The sequence below is a fragment of the Staurois parvus genome, unplaced genomic scaffold (assembly GCF_062004578.1).
Source record: "Staurois parvus isolate SC_StPar_1 unplaced genomic scaffold, SC_StPar_1.0 ptg000452l, whole genome shotgun sequence".
NCBI classification, from domain to species: Eukaryota; Metazoa; Chordata; class Amphibia; order Anura; family Ranidae; genus Staurois; species Staurois parvus.
In genome coordinates this window covers 82,660-107,085 of record NW_028318248.1, presented here as the reverse complement: position 1 = coordinate 107,085, position 24,426 = coordinate 82,660, and the positions used below count along the sequence as shown (strand labels likewise).

Below are 24,426 nucleotides of genomic sequence, written 5' to 3'. Positions count from 1 at the left end.
GAAAATGTGCCAGACCAAAACGGTAACCCGCCAAACACCCCACGATGCACTGCGCTCTCACAGTGCACAGTCCCCACCCCACACTATATAAAGCTGCTTACACTGCAGTTTTATGCAGTGTGTTGCTGAACACTGCCAAAAGACAGAGGGGAGATTACTCTCCCTGCAAAAAAAAAGAAAATTATAAATAATATTAATAATAATAATATTAAAAAAACAAACAAACAAAAAAAAAAATACACAGCATGGGTCCCCCGCCATTATCCATAGCAGGCCCATTAGGTCTGATAGGAAAGTTAGAAGGAGGGACCTAACAGTACAATGTTTCCATGCTGATGGGGACAAGGGCCTCTTCCCCACAACCCTTGCCCAGCGGTTGTGGGGGATCTGCGGCCGGGGGGGGTCATTAGCATCAGGGTACCCCTTTAAATAAGGGGGCGCTCTGATGATGCCCCCCCCCTTTGAGAATGAGTAAAGGGTTAAATTTAGAAAAAATAAAGATGCCAGACTTTTGAAAAAATCCTTTAAGTCCTTTTAATTTAAAGAAAAAAAAACAAAAAAAAACAAGGCTCTGTTCACCGGCTGACATTTATCAGAATGAATCAGTCCTGGATCAACAGCAGGTATCAAGCCCCTGGTGCTGATGTAACGGATTACATTTGTTAGGGATCTGGGATCCCTTGAAGACTACTTATGCTGTCCAGCCTATTTTGGATTATGCTAGCTTCCAACAATGTTTCTGGTTTAGGACACCACCAACACTGTGACCATAGAACTCCTTTAAAGCTGAACGTGATGTATGATCTTTATTGCAAAGATATTGATCCACCTTGAACCAATATAAGTTTGCATATCTCAACAGCAATCTTCCGGGTCCTGTGCTGATGTGCTGTCCTTCTGCATAAGAACCACAGGGGGTTGCACACTCAGCACTGCCACCAATCACAGAATGCATTTTACTTTTTCAAAGAATACAAGGCATTCTCTGATTGAACAAGGTAGAGATTGTGACGTCATCATCCTACCTCTCCACCTCATCCAACCCTGTGCCATAGTTTTATTACCTGTTGATCCTGCAAGTAGAGCCATTATTTTAAAGCTCCTGTAACAGGCCAAGCGGTAAAGCAAAAATGACAGTTTACAGGGCTTGAAGTATCAGGTTTGGGTGGAATACAGCGCTGGACTGGTGCCACTGGAGGCTGCCTAGCGGCAATTTACTGTGTGGAGGGTATAGAGGGAATTTCTTCCAACTGGTTATATCCTAGTTGTAGATGTTGGGCAATAGGATCCATTGGGGTCTAGGGCTGCTACCTTGCTGATAACAACAGTGGAGGCGTTACCGCAGGGAACACTTGGGTGATTGGAGAGGAGTGCCCGATGTCTAAAAAAAGTTTCACTTTATTAATTTTATAGTTTATTGAAGATAAAAGTAAACAAGTAGAGCCGACGCGTTTCAGAGGAATTGCCTCCTTATTCAGGGCTGTATTTCTTGGAGAATGGTTAGACTCTGAGAGGGTTACATTTTATTTGATCAGTGCCTCTGCAGTATGCTGACATTGTACAGCAGAGACTGCCTGTAACACAGCCAGGTGTGTTTACAATGGTCAGTTTTATTCATATGGGTTAAATCTTTTTTCCCAGCAGAAAAAATACTGTTTCTGTAACTGTTTAAAATTAGTTGGCTTTAATTTGTTTGTCCGGTGGTTTTGATCATTTTGCAGAAATGTCAGTTTGCAATTCAGAGCTTTCTAGTTAAAGTTAATTTTCTTCTAATAGGAAGTTATTTTGCCAGAGATGCATCCTTCGCTGACATATACTCCTCGAAAACCTCCTCCAACTTAAAAATGATGATTGTGGCTCGTGTATTGGTGGGTGACTATGTTAATGGGAATTCCACAATGAAACGCCCACCTCAGAAACCAAACAGCAGCCAGAGGTATGACTCCTGTGTGGATAATATCCGTGATCCATCCATCTTTGTGGTGTTCGATAAATTACAGGTCTATCCTGAGTACGTCTTCGAATACAAATAAGGAAAAGACGAGTTGTACTGAATCATGGAGAGAGCATACATCCTACCAGTTAAAAGTAATTCTTTCTAAATGAAAAGGTTTTGCGTGTATACACCTTTTGCAATATTTTATTGTTCAAATACACAAATTGAATTTCATGTAAATATGATCACTAACTGCATACCATCTAGTTTTCTCTGTGTAATGTGAATCATAGGCAGTTTATTTTTATTACTAAAAACTGGTTTTGTTTTCTACATACTTACCTGTAAAATCCATTTCTTGGCGTACATCACAGGATACAGAGCAGGCTATTCATGACTATGTGGGTTATATGCCAGCCACCTATAGGTGAATGGACACTGGCCAACCAAATAGGAAGTCCTCCCCCATATAACCCTTCCTACACAGGAAATACTCAGCTTTTGTAGCAAGCATTGCAAATCCAGAAGGGGAGGGACCTCTGTGTCCCCTGATGTACTCCAAGAAATTGATTTTACTGGTAAGTATGTAGAAAAAAAAATCAATTTTCTTTATCATACATCACGGGACACAGACCAGGCCATAATAATGACTGTGAGACGTCCCAAAGCAATAACCTTGAGGGGTGGATGACATCACAATAACCACCATCGTGTTCATAAAATACTGCGGCCAAAGGCAGAATCCTCCATGGCTGTGACATCCACCTGGTCAAACCATGTGAATGTATGAACCAAAGACCATGTAGAAGCCTTGCAAACCTGAGCAACTGACACCTAGTGGTGGATAGCCCAAGATGCCGCCATACTCCTGATAGAGTGTGCTTTCACCCCAAAGAGTGGAACCTTGCTCTTCAAACCATAGGCTTGAATGATTAACTGACAAATCCACTTAGAAATAGTTGATTTGGATGCCACCTGTCCTCTCATTGATCTTTCCAGCAAAATAAACAAGGAATCAGCCTTACTAATCTGTGCCATCATTCTCAAAAAGACCTTTATTGACCGAACCACATCCAGGGCATGTAAAGATCTTTCTTTTGCCGACTGAGGCCCAAAAAAGAATGAAGGCAGAACAATGTCCTGATTGAAATGAAAACTAGAGACCACCTTTGGCAAAAAAGGATGGATGAGGCAGTACTTATCTTGATGTAAAATCAAAAATAGTTCCCTATAAGAAAGAGCTGTCAACTCCGATGCCCTTCTTGCAGAGGTGGTTGCCACCAAAAACAGAACCTTTCGAGTTAGCAGAACTAACGGAATCTCCCTGCTTGGTTCAAATGGTGGTTTCTGTAAAACTGCCAAGACCAAGTTCAAGTCCCAAGGACACAGGGGCTGTCTGACAGGAGGAACAGTATGCATCACTCCCTGAAAAAAAGTGAGAAGCAATCCGTCTTTGGAAGAAAACAGGCTGACACCTGATCCTTAACAATACCAACAGCCAACTTCTTTTCTACTCCTGATTTGAGAAAAGACAAAATTCTCCCAATCAAATATTTCCGGGGGTGTCAATTTTCGACCCTCACACCAAGAAATATATGCCTTCAAGTTCTATAATAAATGTTCTCTGAAACCAGCTTCCTAGCATTCAACATTGTGTGGATAACCCCTCCCCCCCCCCATCAGATTTAGTGATGTTATAAAATAGGTGTGTGCAAAGGTTATTAAAGGCTGGTACCTTAGATGCTGGTAAGGACTCTTACAAGGCTTGGGAAAAGTGGAATGCCGCTGAGATATCTGTGACCATGTTTGTGTTAAGGCTGTGAGGTCCATGGGAAAGCTGACCATAGGAATAGGTGGGTGAATAGCTCTATGGGCTGCAGTTTTCTGTGGACAACCAGATTTCTTCTAAATATACTCCCCCAACACCAGACGACTTGAACGGACACTTATAGCACCCCAAATGATAACAGTGAGTGAAACTATTGTAGTTAACCTATGTCGTAGTGCCCAGAATTTAGAGTGTACCTTTGAGATGTGCACCAGAGTTTTCTTCCAATTGAGCTACCTGTTTTATCAGCAGTTTGTGTGAAAAAAAAACCAAATCTGTGGAGTACACTCTGTGCTGGTTAACACTGTGTGATTTCCATGCATTTCCTGTATGGTCCAGTTTCACAGTCCATTGGATCACAGAAAAAGTAGTGGACCATTGGATCACAGAAAAAGTAGTGGACCATTGGATCACAGAAAAAGTAGTGGACCATTGGATCACAGAAAAAGTAGTGGACCATTGGATCACAGAAAAAGTAGTGGACCATTGGATCACAGAAAAAGTAGTGGAAGCACTGACTTTTTCAGAAGGCTGCACCAAACCGCATGGTACTGCAGAACTCTGCAAGGGCAGCATGTTCACCCGTGGTGTGCGAAACACGCATGGGACATGTGCTCTGGTGTGAACTGGCCGTTACTATCTTTGCTCCAATTACATGTTTGAAGAGGTCTATTAATAAACGGAGTTTGCATGCTCTCCCTGTACTTGTGTGCATTTCCTCTGCGAAATCTGTCTTCCTTCCACACTCCAAAGACATGCTGGTAGGTTAGATTGACAGTTCTCTTTCTGATTAAATGTCTTGTTGGTATTGTGGGGTTAGCTCAAGTGGGGATCACCTTCCCTGGGAAAAATGGCAGGTCTTGTCTTAAAAGTCTAGCTTGTAGCCAGTTTTATTTAAAAGGTTGCACAGAAAATGAACAAAACAAAACAGAAAATAAATCCTTGCAATCAAGGCACTAACTAAACATTACAGATGCCTATCTTTCAGGTGAAGGGCTTCTCCCAGACACCAACAAAACAAACATTATGCAAGCCTTTTCCTTTGTCCTACAAAGCAATCTTTCATGTCCATATCTCAATCAGGTGTGGCTTCCTGAGTCCCAGATTAGAGCAACCACTTGCTCCAGTAAGGGCTCGTTCACACTTTACTTTTTTTCCAACTCTTGCCAAATGCCCCTATAGCGTTTGACAAGCTAAAACATGCGGCTGAACTGTGTTTTACTGCCCCCCTACTGCTCTCCATCATAATAAACTTTATTTTATATAGCGCCTTTGACCACTTGCCTGCCAGAGGATTTACCCCCCTTCCTGACCAGGTCATTTTGTGTGTAACTGACCATTACGTGGTCATGCAACGCTGCACCCAAATGAAATTTACGTCCTTTTTTTTCCCACAAATAGAGTTTGCTTTTGGTGGTATTTGATCACCTGTGCATTTTTTTGTGCTGTAAAAAAAAAAAGACCAGCAATTTTGAGAAAAAAAACAATATTTTTTACTTTTTGCTATTAAACATGTCCACTAAAAAATTTTTAAAAACTAAAATTTCATCATAAAATTAGGCCAAAATGCATTCTGCGACCTGTTTTTGCTAAAAAAAAATCCCAATACATGTAACTTAATTGGTTTATGTGAAAGTTATAGCATTTACAAATGGCGGTATATATACTGCAGTTTTTTTTACTAGTAATGGCGGCAATCAGCGACTTATAGCGGGACTCCAGCGGGAATTCTGACACTGGGGGGTAACTGACTTGGTGTCATTGACATCCCCAGTGACACCAATACAGTGATCAGTGCTAATAAAAAGCGCTGACACTGTACTGATGACACTGGGCAAGAAGGGGTTAACATCTGGTGCAATCAAAAGGTTAACTGTGTGCTGTTTTACTTCGGGCTGTGCGTCTGTGCTTCACTGTAAGCACACTGCTTTGCATGGCAAAGCCATGCAAAGCAGTGTGCAGGAGCTGACAGGGGAGAGAACTGTATTGTTTACATACAGTTCTCTCCCTCCGTTGGTAATGCTCCTCAATCACTGGGTGCCAGAGAGTAATCACCGGCCGGGACCCGGTGATTGACAGCCAAGGCCGCGTGCCCCCTACCCGAAAATGCAAAATCACGTGTATATATATATATATATATATACACGTGATTTTGGTCACCCCTGCCGCCCTGTAGCAGTATATCTGCATAGGGTGGAAGAAATGTGGCTGAAGGTAGCTTCTCAAAGCGTTTTACAAAGAAAACAAAAGAAACACACAGTATAAAATAAAGGAAAAAAGGGACCATATGAAAGCTCGCCTAAGGAAAAAATTTTTAGATTTGATTTGAAGTATTTGATTCTCCCTTAAGCTGCAGAGACAGTGGATGGGGTTGTTCACTAAACCGCAGCAAAACGTATACCCACTGTCATGCTCAGTGGGAAGTACTGCCTGCCAGACACTACCCATTCACTAGAACGGGGCCATGTAGATAGCGCCCAGCAAAGTTTTAAGGGTTTAAGGCAGTCAGTGAGGAGGTATCATAAGCCCTTCTTACCACTTGTCAAACACCCTCTGAAGAGCAGTCCGTGGTCTGCTGTGTTGCGCTCTTCAGAAGCCACCACAGACGACTTGAACGGACACTTATAGCACCCCAAATGATAACAGTGAGTGAAACTATTGTAGTTAACCTATGTCACAGTGCCCAGAATTTAGAGTGTACCTTTGAGATGTGCACCAGAGTTTTCTTCCAATTGAGCTACCTGTTTTATCAGCAGTTTGTGTGGAAAAAAAAAACAAATCTGTGGAGTACACTCTGTGCTGGTTAACACTGTGTGATTTCCATGCATTTCCTGTATGATCCAGTTTCACAGTGCATTGGATCACAGAAAAAGTAGTGGAAGCACTGACTTTTTCAGAAGGCTGCACCAAACCGCATGGTACTGCAGAACTCTGCAAGGGCAGCATGTTCACCCGTGGTGTGCGAAACACGCATGGGACATGTGCTCTGGTGTGAACTGGCCGTTACTATCTTTGCTCCAATTACATGTTTGAAGAGGTCTATTAATAAACGGAGTTTGCATGCTCTCCCTGTACTTGTGTGCATTTCCTCTGCGAAATCTGTCTTCCTTCCACACTCCAAAGACATGCTGGTAGGTTAGATTGACAGTTCTCTTTCTGATTAAATGTCTTGTTGGTATTGTGGGGGTTAGCTCAAGTGGGGATCACCTTCCCTGGGAAAAATGGCAGGTCTTGTCTTAAAAGTCTAGCTTGTAGCCAGTTTTATTTAAAAGGTTGCATAGAAAACGAACAAAACAATCCGAAAATAAATCCTTGCAATCAAGGCACTAACTAAACATTACCGATGCCTATCTTTCAGGTGAAGGGCTTCTCCCAGAAACCAACAAAACAAACATTATGCAAGCCTTTTCCTTTGTCCTACAAAGCAATCTTTCATGTCCATAGCTCAATCAGGTGTGGCTTCCTGAGTCCCAGATTAGAGCAACCACTTGCTCCAGTAAGGGCTCGTTCACACTTTTTTTCCAACTCTTGCCAAACGCCCCTATAGTAATGGCGGCAATCAGCGACTTATAGCGGGACTCCAGCGGGAATTCTGACACTGGGGGGTAACTGACTTAGTGTCATTGACATCCCCAGTGACACCAATACAGTGATCAGTGCTAATAAAAAGTGCTGACACTGTACTGATGACACTGGGCAGGAAGGGGTTAACATCTGGTGCAATCAAAGGGTTAACTGTGTGCTGTTTTACTTTGGGCTGTGTGTCTGTGCTTCACTGTAAGCATACTGCTTTGCATGGCAAAGCCATGCAAAGCAGTGTGCAGGAGCTGACAGGGGAGAGAACTGTATTGTTTACTTATGCTGGTAATGCTCCTCAATCACCGGGTGCCAGCGAGTAATCACCGGCCGGGACCCGGTGATTGACAGCCAAGGCCGCGTGCCCCCTACGTGTGTGTGTGTGTGATTTTGGTCACCCCTGCCGCCCTGTAGCAGTATATCTGCATAGGGTGGCAGAAGTGTGGTTGAAGGTAGCTTCTCAAAGCGTTTTACAAAGAAAACAAAAGAAACACACAGTATAAAATAAAGGAAAAAAGGGACCATATGAAAGCTCGCCTAAGGAAAAAAATTTTAGATTTGAAGTATTTGATTCTCCATTAAGCTGCAGAGACAGTGGATGGGGTTGTTCACTAAACTGCAGCAAAATGTATACCCACTGTCATGCTCAGTGGGAAGTACTGCCTGCCAGACACTACCCATTCACTAGAACGGGGCCATGTAGATAGCGCCCAGCAAAGTTTTAAGGCAGTCAGTGAGGAGGTATCATAATCCCTTCTTACCACTTGTCAAACACCCTCTGAAGAGCAGTCCATGGTCTGCTGTGGTGCGCTCTTCAGAAGCCACCACAAGTGTTAATGAACCATTATGGATTTCTAATACAAAGTATTTTAAAATGTCATATCTATAGACATACCAGCAAGATTTTTAATTAGGTTGGGAAGTGAGTAAAACAAAATAAAAGGACTACTACTTTTCTGCAATGTTAACATCAACATATTCTGGCACCATAGTCCCTGGGACCTATGTGATTGAGGACCAGCAGGTGCAATATATATGTTATAGAGGTGCCCAAAGTTGCATCAATTGAGTGATGTTGTAATGTTTATATTCTCAATATATGTAGTAACTGTACCACTTGAACCTAAAGTGTGTGTACTGACCAAGTCCCTATCATTAGTTTGTTATGAAGCACGCAGAGCTTTTCTCAGGGAAAAGGTGCAGATACTCCCTACTTCTGAGTCACTCCTTGTTCCCCCCCCCCGAACACCTTCCCTTGGTCACATCGACTGGATATGACTTAACTTCCGGTTATGTCATTTCTGGATGGATGTTGACAAGGCAAGATGGTGGCTGTGCTACTTCCTTCCTGTTTGGGTTTCTTGCAATTCGTTATGTTTCAGCTGGTGTTTATCAACAAAGAACACTATATAAATATGTAAGTGATGTCAGTGGCTCTTTGTCCCTAGAAGATGTCCCCTGTAAAGACAAAATTCGTAGAGAAGGGCCTTTTGGTTTTGTGCATTCCTTTGGGGCGGCACAGTGGCTTAGTGGTTAGCACGTCTGTCTTGTAGTAAATGGGTAATGGGTTCAATTCCTGACCATGGCACCTCCTGCATGGAGTTTGCATGTTCTCCCTGTGCTTGTGTGGGTTTCCTCCAGGTACTCTCATTTCCTTCCACACTCCAAAGACAAAGGTTACTTGGATCCTGTCTAAATTGGCTCTAGTATGTGTATGTATGCATGTGAGTTATGGACCTTAGATTGTACACCCCTTGAGGGTTAGGGACTAATGTGAATGTACAATATATATGTAAATGGACGGTGCTATATAAGTACATGAAATATATAAAATGTTTTATTTTTTTATTTTTGGCTGGCCGTACATGTTATAATTCTGCTCTAAACTGTTACATTTTGTTACTAATAAAACAACCTGATTCAGAATTAACACTGTTACTTTGCAAAAGGTTTCTAAATTGTTACTTTAGGCTGTTATCAGGGTGATTTTGGACCACACCCTTCTAACAACACAGATTTGGTTCACATTTATGCGTGCGGGAAATGTGCACAAAATCATGCGCTTTCCTGTCACATACAGAAACACGCTGCTCTTTAGCATATGCACAGGGTTGCTGTAAATCATTAATGGAATGCGCACGCACGCACACACAATCACACACCCTTCCCGCCACCTGTGTGTCAAACCAGATGGTCCAGCAGCCCCGTGCAGTTCAGTGTGGCGTTGGGAAATTCTTCCCAATGTTCCTCACAGCTAGGGAAACCCATAGAAATGAATGGGCTGATATACACACAAGGTGCATGCACAAATACTCACGCATAGAGTGCCTTGAAAAAGTAAAATCCCAATAAAATACATTTACGCCTTTGATTGCAACATGACAAAATGTGGAAAATTTCAAGGGGTACTTATTCAAGGCACTGTAGGTGTGAACCAATGCTTACCAATTTTGAAGGTTTTTATTGTCACATCTGAGAAAACAATAAAAAAGGCATAAACTGTTCTGACCTTTTGTGTTTTAAGGTGAGAAAATGTGCATATTTACATTTCATAATGGGCAGTCATTGGATACATCACAATCAAAGTTGACCGATAGGAATCATACAATCAGTTCAGATGCTAAAAGGTTAATCATCAAATGACTGGAATTTAAATAATTAAAGTAAATAATTTAAGCTGACAGCTATTAGTTTTGTTTTTGTTATCCGCTTTTTATCTAAAATTAGGATTTTTTTACCTTTTTCACAATTGCAAACGGAATTTCCATTTACACACAAGCAATTTTATCGTTATCTTCAGCTACGCCATGCGGTACAGGCCCATTCTTCTCTCCAATCTCACACTGACAGACTCGATCTTCTTTAAGGATGTAACTCAGGCTACCCATAAGTAGGGCTTGATTTCTCGTGTCTACTTCCAGTTGTTGTCCACGGTGCAGGATCCTGCTAGTCTCCAGAGTAGGGTGCAGTGGTCCCAGGATGTTGGAGAGCTCGCTGGAGATGTCTGGGATGCTGCCCTAGAATCTGTTCCGGTGATTTCTCTTTCTCCTTTTCATAAATTGTCTCAATTGTTTATTCTCCATCGGGCTTAAAGGACTCCTGTGCAATTGCACTGGTGGGGCGGGAGAGATTCGCCTTACTGCTCAAGGTGTAAGGCCCAGCAAGGTGATTTCATTCATATGCTATGGCGTTGCCCCAAGTTGCATAGATATTGGAGTGAGGTTCTCCAGTTTATTTCCCTAGTATTGCAATATACTGTTCCCTTGCAATGTTTGCTGGGAGCACTGGTCCAAGAACTGTTCCAACCTGGAGGGTATATCATGGTGTCTAGACTTTTATATCTGGCTAGGAAATTGATTGCACGGTATTGGTTATCGTCGGCTCTGCCAGCTAGTAGGCAATGGATAGATTATGTTAATTCATTACTCCCACGGGAAAAGCTCACATAGCAGCATCACAATGCTTATCATAAAGTTCCAACAGGTGTGGCAGGGTAGGCTAGATACGCTGGGGCTTGCCCCGCCTCAATTAATAGATTGGCTTTTGCAGGTGTGACATTCTAAATCAGGCATGAAACTCCACTTCTCCCTTTAGGGGAGATCATGTGTGTAATGGACCCCAGACACCCACGACTTGGTATCTCCATGAAGAAGCTGCTTCTCAGGCTCTGGAACACAAGGCCAGTGAATTTGGCTATTGCTACCCCAAGATCCAGACGACACCAGATTTGAAGTAAGCCAGAAGGTAGACAGTTTATTTCAACACAGATACAAGATATATACACTCAAGGGACAATCCCCCCTCCCTGCATAATGACAGAGGGCGGGGCAATCTACATTTAGTAACAAGAGACACACGAGTATTCAAACTTCACACCAGCAGATAGTCCCATCAGGAGGGAGGGCTGCTGGAGATGCTAATACACATAAACACATACATCCCATAATAGTTTGCTCCCAAGCCAGACACATAATAGAACAATGGGATGCAGCCACACAACACCAAACAATCCACAACCCCCACCCCACCTATCTCCTAGACATGTCTACACAATATTAGGACAGATCACCCTGTACCCCTAACAGGCACAGGGTGACTTACACATAATAGGGATATGGGGAGCGGAGACAGGGGTCTCCCCACCTCTCCAAAGTAAGCTGGGTTCCATGGGCCCCCCACCCAAAGTGACTCCATGTCACAATGTGTATCCACAGTTTTCTCTGATGAGGTGTCTCGAGTGAACCAGTTACTATTGTTGGGGTGTTTTGGGGGGGGGGGTTTTATTGATGGTTTGTTTTTTGGCTTTGTTCCCTTTCCCCCATTTTATTATACATCTGGACAGGGAGGAATAAAAGGTAAAAGTAAAAAGCTATGTATTGTCAAGATGGTCTTGGATCCTTGTGTTCCCAGTTTTGATTGGTCATTGCTTCTGTTATTATGCCTGTTACAGGATCTGCATCTCCACATTGTTCTGTCTATGTGTAATTGTACTGGTGCAGTAATATTGCTGAAGATTCTGTAAACCCTGTTCCATTTTTATTTTCACTGTTTTGACAATAAATGTTGTTTGAATTAAAAAAAAAAAAATTAGGATTTTTAGTCTGAAATTTTGAAGAAGATACAGATATGTTCATCATATCATAAGTGGCTTATGTAAAATGTAACTGTCAAAAATAAATCATATCAATTTCTGAAAACAAGGTATGTGAGGTATGGGTTTTAAAGATAAAATATTTGGGTTGAAGCTGAATTGACTATAATGTGACTGGCCTGGCATCAACAAATAAGACATACAGTACTGTATGATAGAAACTTCCCATTTAAAGTGTTACTAAACCCAGAACAGTAAAATCAGTCTGTATATGCAGTAAAGCATGCTTGTTATACTCACTGTCGAACCAAAGGGGTTAGTTCTCCACATTGAGTAAAAAGGATGTTTAATCCTGTCTTCTCTGATCCTAACCTTCTACTGTCCCTCATCCAGCTGCTGATAGATCAGAGCTTTGGGGGCAAGCTGCACATGCTCAGTTTGGTGTGTATTGCTAGAGTTTTTTTTTTGTTCTTGGGAGAGTGCATGTGATCAGCACAGGGCCAATCAGTGCTATCCAGAGGGTCAGGGGTCATGCAACCTCATAGGACAGTCAGAGAAGAAAACTCCTCCAACAAGCTTTAGCCAGTGCTTTGCTGGACTCTGTTAGAAGTCACAAGATTTCTCATCAGCAGTTAGAGCAAAGGTATTTAGCATTTAATATTTACTAAAATAATTGCATGTCCATGTACTGTGGGAGACCGGATATAGTGAATGCAGGGTCCTGGGATTAGTAACACTTTAATCATGCAGAGAGGGGAGCACTCTGTTTAAAACTTTATAACTTTGTGATGATTGGTAAGGTTATGCTGTTTAAGAGGCTGTGTCAGAAAGCTTTTGTGCACCTTGCATTCTCTTACAAATCTATTGGAATGCAAAACCCCCTTGTAGCAGGTAAAGTGTAGGTCAGAAGGATATCAACTGCAGGCCAAGTTCATGGATCAATACATTCTAGATGATCTCAAAATGCTGTATTCGGAAGATAAGGGGTGCAGTGTCATGGTAAAAGAGTGTTTCACAGCAAAGAGCCTCCAGTTTAATGTGTATCTGTGCAAGGTGAAGGGCTCACTTCTAAACACAGGGTATTGACTTAATGCTGATTCTTGCATGACCGTGGACCCATCTGATCCTGGACATTAAAGAGTGTGTTCACGGAAGAGTCCCCCATGTGTAGGGTGAGTTGGCCCCACCCACAAGTTGTCTTAAAGGGGATTTCCCTCAAGTTGGTGAGGCTTCCTCTAACTTAGTGGGCCACTAGGTCTTTTTCTGAAGTTCTTCTTATCTGATTAAGAAACAATAAAGGTGTGGTTCTTACATTCTACTTCTATACAATAATGCTAGAAAAACCATTCTCTATTACATAAATACACTACATAAAATTTAGATAAAGTCCCACACCAAACAATGTGTGAACAAATTCTTGCAGTGCTCAATAATATTTATTTTTCCTATTTTCTGATAGTGCTCCACCACAGATCCTCGAGCACATGGCTAGGCCTAAGGCTTCAGGCCTACTCCAACACAGCTGTTCCTCACACACCCAGAACAGACCAAGGTCTAGGTGGGAGGACATGAATCGCTTAACCTCCAACAAATATATACTCTTTCCCAGCATGCATCAGTGGCCAGAGGAAACACCTACTGATTGGTTGATAGAAGTCTACATATTCATAATCCATCTTTACTGTAGCTTGTTATACTAATGCCACAGGTAAAACTCCAATGGCCAAAAGACTACAAATTAGCCAGGCTAACTACAACTCGGCACAGATAAATTTACTGGTAGCCCCTGTTTAAGATGGGAAGCTACACAGATTATATTTTTTTAAATCAAATTTCATCTGCTTCCATGCATTCTGTTCAAACATGAAAAACCACCTAGCCACTCAAAAATGTATTTGCTCAAAATTAGATTTGATAGGAGCAATATTTTGGATTACAAAAATAAAGCATACTGCTCATCCTTAGTGACTAATATAGAAAGTGAAGGTAAATCTCCTTGATGCGGACAAACACAGCAATAAACACAGATATTCCCTGTTCTTTCCAACACTATAAAACATGTTTTGTGCATAAAACTCATTTAAAGTTAACTCAAAGTTAAAGGATAAGTTTACCTTTCATAACATGTTATACTCACATTCAGGTGTAACACGTAACAAGGTATGATCAGACTGGATCCTCTCCTCCCCACTGTCGCAATCTTTAACTACCTCCCGCCCGCCATATAGTCAAATGACGGGCGCAAGGTGGTTCTCTCATTCTGGGAGGATGTCATATGACGTCCTCCCATTCTCACCGCGCATGCGTGGCTCAGGGAGTGCGCAGCGCGGCGATCGGAGGTGCGCTGTGTCTCTCGGACACATTGGATCACCGATCCACGGAAAAAGCCGAAGATGTCAGCTTGGTCATGTGATCAGCTGTGTCCAATCACAGCTGATCACATGTAAACAGGGTAATGCCGGTTATTGGCATTTCTCTCCTCACAAGCTGTCACGCTGACAGCTCGAGAGGAGAGCCGGTAATCGGCATTCCGCGGAGGGGACATGTACACTGATCATCAGGGCACTGATTATCAGTGGGCCCTGATGATCAGTGTGGCCCTAGAAGTGCCACCTGTCAGTGTCCATCAGTGCCAGCTGTCAGTGCTGAACAGTGCCACGTGCCAGTGCCCATCAGTGCCTACCAGTGCACATCAATGCCACATATCAGTGCCCATCTGAGCTGCCTTTCAGTGTCACCCATCAGTGCCAATCAGAGCCACTTATCAGTTCTGCCAATCAGTGTGCATCAGTGCCTATCAGTGCCATATATCAGTGCTGCCTTTCAGTGTCCATCAGTGATGCCTGTCAATGCCCATCAGTGCCACCTATCAGTGTCCATCAGTGCAGCCTATCAGTGCCCATCACTGCAGCCTCATTAGCGCACATCAGTGAAGGAGAAAAATCACTTATTTACAAAAATTTTATAACAAAAACTAAGAAAAAAAGTTTTTTTTTTCAAAATTATCAGTGGTGTTTGGTTTGTTTAAGAAAAAATAAAAAACCCAGAGGAGATTAAATACCACCACAATAAACCTCTGTCGCAAAAAAAAGATAAAAATTTCATATGGGTACAGTGTTGCATGACTGCGCAATTGTCACTCAAAGTGTGACAGTGCTGAGAGCTGGAAATTGGCCTGGGCAGGAAGGGGGTATAAGTGCCCTGTAGGCTAGTGGTTAAAAAGCGCCACACATTCACAGTATTGTGCGATTGGGAAAACTACAAGCTCCAGTAGCCTTTGCAGCTGTTGGCTTGTAGTCTTCAATGAACTACCACGGCGCTTCAAAGCACTGTGGTAGTTCATTAAGCCTCCCTGTCAGTAAGTATTTGCTTGCCCATACAGAATGTATGAGCAAGCAGATATATTGATAGATCAGGGGGAGACTTGCATGGCACCAGCAATGCATTTATTTTTTGTTAAAAGGTGAATGTGACGGAAGCGTAGGCAGGACAGAACGCACAAAGAAGATAGTAAACACACAAAGCTTTATTGAAGTATGAAAGGCACTCAATCAGGACAGTTCATGGCACTCCGCAACATACGGCTTGTAGGGACACTCACGGTAAGCGGGCTCACAGGGGCTCAGTGGGACTTTGGCTGGGGGTCTGACCTCAGCACCGCTCCCACACAGTTCTCTAGGGACAACAGCAGGCTCACTGGGCTCAGCGGGACCTTGGCTGTGGGGCCTGACCTCAGAGCAGCTCCCAGCTTTCTAGGGAGAACAACATGCTCACGGGGACTCAGCAGGGCCTGACCTCAGCACAGCTCCCACACAGCTTTCTAGGGACAACAACATGCTCACGGGGACTCAGCGGGGCCTGACCTCAGCACAGCTCCCACACAGCTTTCTAGGGACAACATCAGCCTCACGGGGACTCAGTGGGACCTTGGCTGTGGGGCCTGACCTCAGCACAGCTCCCACACAGCTTTCTAGGGACAACATCAGCCTCATGGGGATTCAGCGGGACCTTGGCTTTGGGGCCTGGCCTCAGCACAGCTCCCACACAGTGTTCTAGCGACAACATCAGCCTCATGGGTACTCAGCGGACCTTGGCTGTGGGGCCTGGCCTCAGCACAGCTCCCATACAGCTTTCTAGGGACAACATCAGCCTCACGGGGACTCAGCGGGTAGCGATGGCTCAAGCACTCAGGGGGGCAGTCCAGGTAGCTATACTCCGGGCATGCCATGGGGCAGTTCAAACAAGGGTAGTCTGAGCACACAATAGGGGCAGTTCATGACAAGGGTGATCTGAGTGCACAACAGGGGCAGTTCATGACAAGGGTGGTCTGAGCGCACAATAGGGGCTGTTCATGACAAGGGTGGTCTGAGCGCACAATAGGGGCAGTTCATGACAAGGGTGGTCTGGGCACACAATAGGGGCAGTCCAGGGCACTCCGCATGGTTCTGACCTTTTGGGGGGGGGGGTCTCCTGCAGAGTAATCAGCGGCCCAGCGGCATGCAAGTCCAGCAGCGGCGGACAGCACAAGCAGAAGAAAGCGGCCGTTAAGCCACGCAGGACGCGGCACGCCCCCTTGACTCGGCCTTGGCGCGGCCTTTGTCACTGGTGGACGCAGAGCGCGAGAAGCCATGCCCACGCTGCGCCCACCGGGGGGTGCGCGCGGAGACCTCCCAGCGAGGATGAGAGGATGCGGCGAGGGGGAAGCGAACAGCGGGCACACATGACAGTGAACTTATCCTTTAACTCATGTAATGACTTTTTTCCTTTCACTTTCCTTAGCACACCTGATAAACAGGGTGTGTTATACTTTCTCAGCCTCATTAAAGTGAGTTCGGGACACACTTCAAACTTCCTTATTCTAGAACTTGCTTGACTAGAAGACTTCTGAAGAGTCGAAGACAACAGGGGTCGAACAGTTGTAAGTAAACTGCATGGTAAATCTGGGATAATTAGCATCAGGAATATTGCAGATTGTGCTCAGGGCATGCTATGTCATATCTGATACAGCAATTTCATAAAGGATACTGAATAAAGAATATGAAAAGTTGAAGGTACCTTTCTGGCACGAGAGCAAAATGCAAAACTGACTATCCTGAATGGAGTCCTGCTTAGCTCCCCAAGACATTTAGTGGTGTAGACAGTGGAGGAATTCCTAGAATAATGAGAAAGGGAGTCGGCAAATCTTAGATAAGAGGAGTAGAAAGTTTGGAATGCCAATTTAGTTGGCGGTAATAGACCTGAACATCCAAATTTGCCAAACTGAGGGAAGTTATAAGGGTAGTATACAGGTGTCACTGCTCTCTCCTTAAAGTGATTCATAGTGGTGATGGGTTTTATAAGACAAGAAGATTGTGAATGGTGGTAATATGGTAAAAAAAAATTAATTTTTTTTCATCACAAAGGGATGCTTCAACTGAAATATTTGCTGTCTCCTTGTACCAGTGTTTTTTGGCATGGATAGACAAATCACTGGGTAGAGCTGGGCATTACCTAGCTGTCTTGGTCCTTTTTGGCATTAGTCACAAAAGGCATGGGATTTAGAGGATCTTTTTGTATCAGATTAGAAACCTAGGCAGCAGTGCCAAGGGTTGTATTATCTGGAACACTGCCTCTGTTGTGTTCAACAACAGAAAAAAAAGACAGCAAGAACTTACAGAGATAAATACGAGAGTAAAGTTTTGATGCAAGGGAGCAGTGTTTGGGTTCGGAGAAAATTGCACTGACTTTTCACAGCCTAAAATCCACATAATAAAGGCAGTTCACCTGAATAGTAAAGGTGTCTTGTGCTAGGCAAGAAATTTGAATAAACTAATTTTAATTTATAGAGAACTTAAATCAATTATTGAAACAGCCTAGCAATTTGTTTGATTGCACATTTTATTGGCATTGTAGAGAGTTTTATTACATTCTGTGTAGAAATGATGAAATAAAATGGTGAACATCACTATGAGTTGTCAAGCATTAAGTTACATGCTCCCCATTGTAGGATATACCGCATATTTTTTCTGCTCACAGTAACTGCATGGAGCAGCGAAAGCAAGGTGAGCATGCGTTGCTGAGGTTTAATCTCCAGTTGAGTAAATGGTTCTTCAGTGTTCGAGCTGAGAAAAAACAGAATAGTCCTCTACAGAAACTGTTTCTGATAGCAAAGGAAGATTTCAAAAATGGGTGTAAATGAAAGAGGTCGGTGGGCGTGGGGATAAAAAGATAGACCATTTGATTATCTTTAGATGCCAGGAATGTTTTTCCTCCCTGTTGAAGCAAAATCACACCCAGCTTAAAGCGATATGAAAACCAAAAGTTTAATATGTTGCAGCTTATCAGTCAATAGATGTGGTGGCTGCATTAGTTTTCTTTAAGCTTTTTCCCTCTGTTCTCACCTGGTGATCTAGCCAGTAATACACCTCCTCTTTAGGGTGCTCCCACTCTGAACGAAGGAGCAACAGACACACCTTTGGACAGCAGCATTGTTATTCTGGGAAGGGGGGGAGGGGGTTAGATGTACTAGCAAATTTAGATAAGCAAATAAATTGAAGCCAAACTCAAGCTAATACGTTATAGGCAGTTACAGCAAACGTTTTTTTTTCCTTTTGGTATAAAGGTTTTGCATGACAAAATAAATAAAAGCTGATCATTGTAAGCATCCCTGTCAGTGGCAAATGGTTTGGATCATCCCTGTAACTGCAATATCTGCAAGAGAGCTTGTTCTTTTGAAAAACAACAGACTTACTCACCGGAAGTGAAAATAAGGGAAAGAAAGTCTAAAAAAGAAACTAATGCAGCCATCACATCTAAGAAATGGAAAGCTGCAGTATAATAAATGTTTTCTTTTGGATTTAATACCGCTTTAATGAACTGGGTTTATTTAATTCAGCTTCAATTGGGACCTGTGAGGATTTTATGTTGAATGAAGGGACGTGTATATATTTAACCTATTTACCCACCTGACTCACTCAATCAACAGTTTTTAAACTTAGACATAGAGAGAAACCGAGAGAGAGAAAAAGAGAAAGTAAAAATAAGAATTTCATACCATTTGCTGACTTTCCTTGTTTCCTAAAAGCAATGTTGCAGTTATAGGAGGAGTGACAAAACACCACAAGAAGGATCAAGACCTCATCACTAAAGCATCGTCCAGCACTCTAAAAGAGAATCATGTTCAATCTCTCCAATGGTTTACCTGCTTCTGAGAGGAAACAAGAAATATTTCACACTGGGCAAGGGCCATCAGTACAATTACTTAAACAATGCTTTGAGTCCAGAAAACCACAGGTTACACCCTTGGGTGTCCAACAGACTTTTCCACCAAAGTCTTTAACAGCTCCACAAAGAGGTTTATCAATATCCCAACCCTCTGATGTTTCACCAAAACCTTCAACAGTTCTACAAAGATATTTATCAATACTCCCACCTTCTGATGCTTCATCAAAACCTTTATTTCGTTCATCATCAAGACCTTTATCAATAGCGTTGTACCCTGATGTTTCACTAAAACCGTCAACAGCTCCAACAAGACCTTTATCAGTAGCCTTGTACCCTGAAACAAAAGGTATAAACATTTCACATGGTTATTGTGTTGAGTCAGGGCTTGATACAATACAGCAATTTCCGTGGGTACTAAAGAACTCCAGCAACCCTGAGGCTCCACAACCTAAACCAACCATACATTATCCCATAGTTTCACCTTTGATGGGTAAGTTGATAAGATTTGTAATCCTGTATAACATATGAGTACTCAAAAATGACAGAAGATCACAAAGTGGAAACATATGTTGACATATACAATTTTAAATATCAGCCTATTTAGTAGGATTGCCTCCTTAGGTCCTGATAAGGCTGCATAAACTAATTTTCCCCATTGGAAATGAGCAAAATAAGGCAACGGTGAATTTGGCATTAATAGGACTTATGGTGAGGAAGCTAGGCCTAGACTATAATGCAATAACTGCAAGGTAACTGCCAATGTTGTGTACTAGTGGGAATAATTTCTGAAACAAGGAAATGGTTGCAAAACACTGATTTCCTGAGAGTACTGAGTGGGGAAGTGTCCAGCAAGGGGTTTATTATCAAGGATATAAAAGTAGCTATCTCTCAGATGTTCAGGGGCACAGTTCTGAGCAGGATTGTTGCAGAAAGTTTGTAGATGATAGGGGGACAGAAAGTTTATGAATGATAAGGGGTGCCTTTAAGAGGGATGGTGCAGTATGACTTTGCAATGGTTTTTATCAAGAGCCAGTCAATATGTCACAAAGGGTTAATGTCTACTCACCGACTCCAGGATATTTGTAGTAGAAGATCTCCTTTGGTGGAGTTCAATTCCCAACAAAAGCTGTCACCCTCTGACAGTGCTTAAATAAGCCAAGGGGCAGAGCCACCCTCGGACATCACAGGGTGACACCGCCCCATGTGGTGTCATTGACCCAGAATGCCACGGGGGTTACCCAGAGACGTCACACCGATGCTGAGCACCCTTGCCCAAAAGCACCCTCCCCATGTTGACGGCATGCAGCCTGGTATGGTTCAGGAGGGGGGGGGGGCACTTTCTCCCCATGCTGTTTTTTTTTTTTAAATGTTTTTAATTGATGACTCATCGGTTATTAAGGGTATTAAGGATACGGCGGCTGCCAGCTCCTTAAAGCGAAGCTCCACCTAAAAGGGGAAGTTCCTCTTTAAGGACTGCTCCCCCGCTCCCCATTAAGGATTGGCACCTTTGGGGAGCAGGTAGGTGTCCTCCCTCCCTGTAGTCTTTTGGGACACGTGACAGGTCCCAGAAGACTACAGGGCCATTCATGATGCGCAGCGCTACTCGCACATGCGCAGTGGGTACCCGGCTGTGAAGCCGCAAGCTGTCACAGCCGGGTGCCCACACTGAACATGCCGGCCTCCTGGAATACAGGACGGCCGGTGAAATGAGCTGCGGGGGACACACCACGGGACCAAGGGACAGGTAAGTGGCTGTTTTTTAAAAGTCAGCAGCTACAGTTTTTGTAGCTGCTGAATTTTATTTGATAGGTCAAGTGGAACTCCGCTTTAACAACCATGTTGTTTATTAATTGTTAAGGATGTGGGCGGCTGCCCGCTCCTTAACAATCAGCAAAAAATGTCACACAAACACAACATGCAAAATGCATCAAAAAATGCAATACTATAATTTTTGGTGCATTTTAAAAAAAAGACACCAAAAATGCACCTCTCCATTGAAATAAATGAACAATGGGTAAAAATTGCATTAAAAAAATGCAACGCTCCTTTGGGAACGGTTTTGTCCAGTCATTTGTCCAGGGGGAAAACACAGTCCAAACGCATCAAAAACGCAAACTTTACCATAGTTCCCTGTCTTCTCATAGGGTTCATGTACATAGCAAAATAGGATAGAATAGAACAGAATTTAATAGATTAGGATAAAATAGAATATAATACAACAGAATATAATAGATTAAATGGAAATAGTATAGAAAGGGACAGAATAGAAAAAAAAAAAATATAATACATTAGAATATAATGAAATAGAATATAATGGAATAGAATAGAATGGAAGAAATATAGCCGTCTTCTGAAATTCAAATCGTTTCGAAAATAACTACTGAATCCGTATATACGAAAAGGATCCGAATATACCAAACAAATTTGAAAAATGAATCATTCTAACATAATAAATATGAACAAAAGAGATGATTAACTTAAAGTGTTACTAAACCCAGGACCCTGCATTCTCTATATATGGTCTTCCACAATACACAGAACATAGAAATGTAAATTATGTACTAAAGATAAACTGCCAAATACCTTTTCTCATCAGCAGTATATAGCAGTCTTGTGACTTCTATCAGTGTTCGGTTGAGCACTGGTTAATCTAGGAGTTTTCATTCTCCTCTGTCCTATGAAGCTGCATGACCCCTGACCCTCTGTACAAAACAACACTGATTGGCCCTGTCCTGATCACATACACCCCCCCCCTCCAAAAAACAAAAAACAAAAAAAAAAACCACACCAATAAAACTTTCTAGCAATACACACCAAACAGAGCATGTGCAGGTTTGCTCTGCTCTGTACTAGTGCAGATGGATTGAGGAAAGCGAAAGGAGGAGGATCAGAGTAGATAGGATCAAACTGTTTTTACACAATGCAGAGGATTAACCCCTTAGGTTCCACAGTGAGTATAACTAGCATGCTTTACTGCATATACAGACTGATTCTACTGTTGTGGGTTGAGCAACACTTTAACAAACGAATCTGAAACAAAACAAATTTTACCATCGTGCACATCTCTACAATTCATTTTAAAATGTAATATCCTGAAGATGGGCAGTGTATATAAATATGTACAAACATGAAAACAATGCAGAAAAGATTTAAAATAATAAAATAAATAAATAAAAAAACAGAAATAAACCGTTTTTTTTTTTTATTTACCCTGCTGGTGAGAGCACAGCAAGAAAAATTCAGCAATCTATCTTGTTCAGAACAGGCTCCATACGAATCACAGTGTCTGTATTTCATGATCAGCAATTTATCATTTATGGATGGGGGCTTGACTCTGACATCTTGGCCAATCAACTTCAAGGGCAGCACCTCACGTGCTAGGCAGAGAAGTTCTTTCCGAAATGGCCATGGGTTATATGGACCCATTGGTTCTGAAGACTGGGTCAGAGATAGGATTTCTGACACCAGCACAACAGTCTGATCACAGCAAGTTCTATCACAGCATGGCTGTCTTGGGCAGGCTCCTTCTAACGGATTATGGGTAGCTGAGCCACACAATTGTATACGTTCACCTAGTCCAAAATGTGCATTATCAGAGAGAATTAGTTTAGACTTTCTGCGACTCATATTATGGATTTTATTAGAGATAAAATATATTCCCTCTGAACTTTAAAAGACTGTCACAGTGGTGTGCTTTCCATCCGAGATAACACAGCCCCCTGTGTATTCTACACATGAAAGTGCTGATGAGATGACAATTATCCTGTTATCTGTACACAAACCTGTGATGGGGATCATCTGCAACTGGGTGGGTTCCTTCGTTCCCAGGCCCAAGAGCTTTCGATTTGGATTCTAAATTATAACTAAAGTATTGGGAGTAGGGTTGCCACCTCATCCCTTTAAAACCAAACACATATTAGTTACACAGGTTCTGTGGCTGATTAAGGTGGTAATTAAATTACATTAGTTCTTTATCTGTATTAAATTAGCCCCAGAACCTGTGTAATTAGTAAATGTGTTCAGTTTTAAAGGGATGAGGTGGCAACCCTAATTGGGACACCCCTCCAAATCATTTGATGCAATCCCCTCCATGGCCACAGGTGTATAAAATCAAGCACCTAGGCATGCAGACTGCTTCTACAAACATTTTTGAAAGAATGGGTCGCTCTCAGGAGCTCAGTGAATACAAGCGTGGTACCATGATAGGTTGCAACCTGTGCAATAAGTCATCCGTGACATTTCCTTGTTACTAAATATTCCACGGTCAACTGTTAGTGGTATTATAACAAAGTGGAAGCAACTGGGAACAACAGCAACTCAGCCACAAAGTGGTAGTCCACGTAAAATGACAGAGCGGGGTCAGGGCATGCTGAAGCACACAGTGCGCAGAAGTTGCCAACTGTCTGCAGAGTCAATAGCTAAAGACCTCCAAACTTCATGTGGCCTTCAGATTAGCCCAACAACAGTGCATAGAGAGGTTCATGGAATGGGTTTCCATGGCCGAGCAGCTGCATCCAAGCCTTACATCACCAAGTGCAATGCAAAGCGTTGGATGCAGTGGTGTAAAGCACGCCGCCACTGGACTCTAAAGCAGCGGTCTCCAAATGTTCTAAACAAAGTGCTTTATAGGGATAAATGTGATCCTTACTATCTCCTACTTCATAACAGTACATCTTAATGAAATAACAGTAATAAAAGTGTACAATTAAGTATAGGAGTGTCTTAGAGTAAGGTCCATTACACTAGTAGTGGCTATTATTATGCGTAATATATATATATATATATATATATATATATATATTACACACACATATACAGTCAGGTCCATAAATATTGGGACATCAACACAATTCTAACATTTCTGGCTCTATACACCACCACAATGGATTTGAAATGAAACAAACAAGATGTGCTTTAACTGCAGACTGTCAGCTTTAATTTGAGGGTATTTACATCCAAATCAGGTGAACGGTGTAGGAATTACAACAGTTTGCATATGTGCCTCCCACTTGTTAAGGGACCAAAAGTAATGGGACAATTGGCTTCTCAGCTGTTCCATGGCCAGGTGTGTGTTATTCCCTCATTATCCCAATTACAATGAGCAGATAAAAGGTCCAGAGTTCATTTCAAGTGGGCTATTTGCATTTGGAATCTGTTGCTGTCAACTCTCAAGATGAGATCCAAAGAGCTGTCACTCTCAGTGAAGCAAGCCATCATTAGGCTGAAAAAACAAAACAAACCCATCAGAGAGATAGCAAAAACATTAGGCGTGGCCAAAACAACTGTTTGGAA

At 42.5% G+C, this 24,426-nt stretch overlaps 2 protein-coding genes and 1 long non-coding RNA gene across 5 annotated transcripts in view; 2 read left to right on the top strand and 1 right to left on the bottom strand.

Annotated features, from left to right (window-relative positions):
* The window catches only part of LOC149453081 (protein mono-ADP-ribosyltransferase PARP12-like), a 100,522-nt gene extending 90,501 nt beyond the window's left edge, over positions 1-10,021 (top strand). The window contains exon 12 of the mRNA XM_089688714.1: positions 1,777-10,021. Within this exon, the coding sequence (XP_089544840.1) occupies positions 1,777-2,033 (257 nt within the window). The 3' untranslated portion in view covers positions 2,034-10,021. The remainder of the gene's footprint in view (positions 1-1,776) is intronic.
* Positions 6,851-24,426, top strand: part of LOC149453080 (protein mono-ADP-ribosyltransferase PARP12-like) — a 50,588-nt gene continuing 33,012 nt past the window's right edge. The window contains exons 1-2 of one of the 3 annotated variants that reach the window (XM_089688711.1): positions 16,773-16,849; positions 18,995-19,624. In XM_089688711.1, coding sequence (XP_089544837.1) covers positions 19,087-19,624 — 538 coding nt within the window. In that variant the 5' untranslated portion in view covers positions 16,773-16,849; positions 18,995-19,086. Of the gene's footprint in view, positions 6,896-16,772; positions 16,850-18,990; positions 19,625-24,426 lie in introns of those variants that run through there. The other 2 variants (XM_089688713.1, XM_089688712.1) reach the window with 2 other exon arrangements.
* The window catches only part of LOC149453079 (uncharacterized), a 47,458-nt gene continuing 47,103 nt past the window's right edge, over positions 24,072-24,426 (bottom strand). Inside the window, exon 4 of the long non-coding RNA XR_016314734.1 lies at positions 24,072-24,355. This is a non-coding gene — a long non-coding RNA (uncharacterized LOC149453079). The remainder of the gene's footprint in view (positions 24,356-24,426) is intronic.